Source organism: Bison bison, unplaced genomic scaffold (genome assembly GCF_000754665.1).
Source record: "Bison bison bison isolate TAMUID 2011002044 unplaced genomic scaffold, Bison_UMD1.0 scf7180017864132, whole genome shotgun sequence".
Taxonomy (NCBI): Eukaryota; Metazoa; Chordata; class Mammalia; order Artiodactyla; family Bovidae; genus Bison; species Bison bison.
The window spans coordinates 282,464-286,944 of NW_011494704.1; the positions used below are offsets into that span (position 1 = coordinate 282,464).

The 4,481-nt window shown below is 41.5% G+C and overlaps 1 protein-coding gene across 1 annotated transcript in view; it reads left to right on the top strand.

Moving 5' to 3' along the window:
- The window catches only part of ARG1 (arginase 1), an 18,049-nt gene that overhangs the window by 8,797 nt on the left and 4,771 nt on the right, over window positions 1–4,481 (top strand). The window contains exons 4-6 of the mRNA XM_010839682.1: window positions 331–505; window positions 2,343–2,502; window positions 3,330–3,424. Coding sequence (XP_010837984.1) covers window positions 331–505; window positions 2,343–2,502; window positions 3,330–3,424 — 430 coding nt within the window. The remainder of the gene's footprint in view (window positions 1–330; window positions 506–2,342; window positions 2,503–3,329; window positions 3,425–4,481) is intronic.

The window sequence follows — 4,481 nt, forward strand, 5'->3', positions numbered from 1 at the left end:
GCATTCCAGGTTTTTTTTTTTTTTTTTTTTTGGAGAACACACCTATTTGGTAAAATTGGAATTATCCTAAAGTCTGTTTTATAATCACCTTTACTAACCTAACTTCCCCGGTGGCTCAGACGGTAAAGTGTCTGTCTACAATGCGGGAGACCCGGGTTCGATCCCTAGGTTGGGAAGATCCCTTGGAGAAGGAACTGGCAATCCACTCCAGTGCGATTGCCTGGAAAATCCCATGGATTGAGGAGCCTGGTAGGCTACAGTCCATGGGGTCGAAAAGAGTCAGACACAACTGAGCTACTTCACTTACTAACCTAAAACTTTTAATTATAGAGTGTGATGTGAAAGATTATGGGGACCTGTCCTTTGCTGATAATCTTGATGACAGTGCCTTTCAAATTGTGAAGAATCCAAGGTGTGTGGGAAAAGCAAGTGAAAAGCTGGCTGATGTGGTGGCAGAAGTCAAGAAGACTGGAAGGATCAGCCTTGTCCTGGGCGGAGACCACAGGTCTTTTTTTTAAATGTTTATCTCTATGGGAGTCTGGTATAAATACGGTGAAGGAAGTATAACCAAAACCATGAGAAGAGAGGAAATAGGAAAGGAAAGTATTGATCAATATTTTATATCACATTTTCTGTCTTGTTTCTTTTAATTTTATTGATTATTACTTTATTTTGGAAACAAAAACTTCCCTCTGTTTGAAGTCTGTTATGACCTTTTTCTATGACAGCAGAAAATACATGGTATGTGAATGGATTTCAGCAAAATGTTCAAGCTTACATTCCTAAATAAATAAGCACTGAGGAAATTAATAGTCAGCCTATTGTACTTGATTAGTGATAACAGAAATAACGTATGTCAACAAGTAAAGCATGTGTTTCGCACTATCAAAGTAATAATTATCAAACTTTTGAAATACACATGCATATATAAAAGAAAAAAAACAGTGGCAATTGTTCTCTAGAAACCATTTCTACTAGAATTTTGAAAATCTGTTACATTTCCTGCCTGCCATAATTTTCCCCTTGTATATAATTTTAACCATTGTATGCGTTATCCTGTTTTGTTCATCTACACTACAGATTTCCTTATGTTATTAATACCTCACAATACATATGAGCATAATTTTTTACTGTTGCTTGATATTTCATCTAGGTATGATATCTCTCTCTCTATATATATGTATATATCTCTCTCTCTCTCTCTCTCTCTCCATGTTGTCAGATATTCAGGTTATTTTCAAATGTCACCATTATGAATAATGTGGTAAAGATAATGTTGTGCGTGAGTCTGCCCATGTTTACTCTCAAGGTCCCAGGACATGTAATCAGAAGTACGATTAGATCAAAAGTGCAAAGACTACAATGACTCTTAATGCAGGAGTCAATTACTTCAGCCCCCTTCATATTTTCCTTGAAAGCCAAAGTGTTTTCAGGACTTCTGTGACAAAACTCATGTTGAGTAACTGGAGCTCTTTTTAAGTAAAAAAAATTTGTAAGTGGGAATTTTGACTGGCGCATGGACAAAGGAAAACAAACCTGAAGGGAAAGACAAAGAGCATCAAGAAAGGCCTGCTTCTGAAAGCTCACGGTTCTCTGGAGGGTTCCTGAGCGTTCACAAGTGGGACAATGCAGACTTTGTATGGCAAATCCTGGTCTTTTAACTTTTGTGTGAGATGCTACTTAGCTTTGCCATTCTGGCAAGTTTTATGGAGCTTGGAGTGTTTGAGATGAATTTTGAGGGTTCTGGACCTGGCTAAGAGTGAGTCCTTAAATACGTAGCAGGAGACTAGAAAGTTCCAGCAGAGGATCTGAACATTGAATAGAGTGAGCGTCCAGGATACACTGGCTGAAGTAGATGTAAGGGTTTTGAGTGATGGTCCCCAATTGTAAAAGAATTGGATTTTAAGAAAAATGGGAGGACTCTGTCATAATTCACTTGGGAGAATTAAGTATTTACCAAGAGAGATGAGAGTACAGAAAATGAGCCTGTTTTAACCCTGAGAACTGAGTGATATCTCATGCTAAAAAACTTGTGTGGCTACTGTCTTTTCACATATTTAATTTTTAGTGAAACTAGAATTTGCTATTAGAAGGTGGTTTTGAAGAAAAATGAAAGTTTTTTTAGTAACGCCATTACAGTGAATAAATATAACTTGTTAGTAAATATTGTGTTAGGTATACTTTATTGCGATTGTTTAATTGGGATCTTCAGTTTAAAATCTCTCATAAATATTAGCCACTTTGACTTAAAGAAAAATCAGGCAAGAATATTGTGTAAATGATGTGATAAACATACTGATACTGCAAACCTGATGTTCACACGAACTTCTTTTCCTTTAAAGTTTGGCGATCGGCAGCATCTCTGGCCATGCCAGGGTCCACCCAGACCTCTGTGTCATTTGGGTGGATGCTCACACGGACATCAACACTCCACTGACAACCAAAACCGGGAACTTGCATGGACAACCTGTGTCTTTCCTTCTGAAGGAACTAAAGGAAAAGGTAAACAGCTGGTTGGTATTCTGTTACAGAAGAATTGTCTTTAGCAGAAGTTCAGAAGCCAGAAGGGAAGTAAGAACCCCTGTGCCATTTTATTCTTGATTAATTTTCAAACCATTTTCTCAGCAGCCGATAAGCAATGGGGGGGAGGTGGACAGAGGTAGTGAGACTGTGTATCTCTACGTTTTTAACAGTTTGCAAACTGACTTCAGGAGTAGCTTCCCCCCCCTTTTTCCCCCCCTCAGAATTCCAAATAGTTTATGTAGATTCTCTGCTCTCAGAAAGGTGGAACACAATTCTCCACTCCTAAGTGGAGAATATGGCTGCTTAGTTTAGAGCCTTCCCCTAAGGTAGTATGAATTCCCGGCAAGGCCTATGTTCCCAGGACCACGGTGCTCTCCAGACTTCTTCCATGGGTGCTGTCTCTGTGCCTACAGTCATCCGAGCATGAGATTTGGCCCCTTACATCTTTAGGTTTAGAGAGATGAAGGCCTTAAGTGAAGAAGTTCTAAGGGTTGGTGACAGAGGGGACAGGGTTCAAGGCACAGCCTGCTGTTTCAGATACATAATCCTTCTAGAAAGGGCAGGCAGCACAAGGTCGGGGGGCAAGGCAGACTAGTGGGTGACTGTGGAGGGAGGGAAGCCACAGACAGTATGCTCGCTCCTCGGGTAGCACAGGAGGACAGACATTCTCTTCCTAATTTTATACTATATTTTAATGATTTCCTTGAATTTTATGTTCTGAATATAACATGCAATCTAACATGTGTCCTTAACTTTCAATATAAGATTTGCTTATGTATAACCCAATGGAACCATTGCAATTCTAGATGCCTGAGGTCCCAGGATTCTACTGGGTGGCTCCCTGCATATCTGCCAAAGACATTGTGTATATTGGTCTGAGAGATGTGGACCCTGGGGAACAGTAAGTTTATTTCTTGATGTGGTTTACCTTCCTTTTTGTCCTTTCTCATGTTAGGTGTGCTGGTCAAGTCAATGCGAAAAAATTATTTTCAGCATCAATTCTATATATCTATATGTGTGTGCTCAGACGCTCAGTTGTGCCCAACTCTTTGCAACCCCATGCCTGCCAGGCTCCTCTGTTCATGCGATTCTCCCAGCAAGAATACTGGTCTGGGTTCCCATTTCCTCCTCCAGGGGATCTTCCCCCTCCAGGGATAGAGATAAGAGAATATAGTCTCTTAAGTCTCCTGTATTGGCAGGCAGATTCTTTACCACTAGCACCACCTAGGAAACCCTATATCTATATCTGTATCTAAGTGCATGCTAAGTCACTTCAGTCATGTCTGACTCTTTGAAACCTATGGACTGTAGCCCGCCAGGCTTCTCTTTCTATGGGATTCTCCAGGCAAGAATACTGGAGTGGGTTGCCATACCCTCCTCCAGGGGATCTTTCTGACCCAGGGATCGAACCCATGTCTCTTATGTCTCCTGCATTGGCAGGTAGATTCTTTATTGCTGAGCCACCTAGGAAACCCGTCTGTATATAGATCTGTATCTATCAGATCAGATCAGATCAGTCGCTCAGTCATGTCCGACTCTTTGCAACCTCATGAATCGCAGCACGCCAGGCCACCCTGTCCATCACCAACTCCCGGAGTTCACTGAGACTCACGTCCATCGAGTCAGTGATGCCATCCAGCCATCTCATCCTCTGTCGTCCCCTTCTCTTCCTGCCCCCAATCCCTCCCAGCATCAGAGTCTTTTCCAATGAGTCAACTCTTTGCATGAGGTGGCTAAAGTACTGGAGTTTCAGCTTTAGCATCATTCCATCCAAAGAAATCCCAGGGCTGATCTCCTTGCAGTCCAAGGGACTCAAGAGAGTCTTCTCCAACACCACAGTTCAAAAGCATCAATTCTTCGGCGCTCAGCCTTCTTCACAGTCCAACTCTCACATCCATACATGACCACAGGAAAAATGACAGCCTTGACTAGACGAACCTTTGTTGGCAAAGTAATGT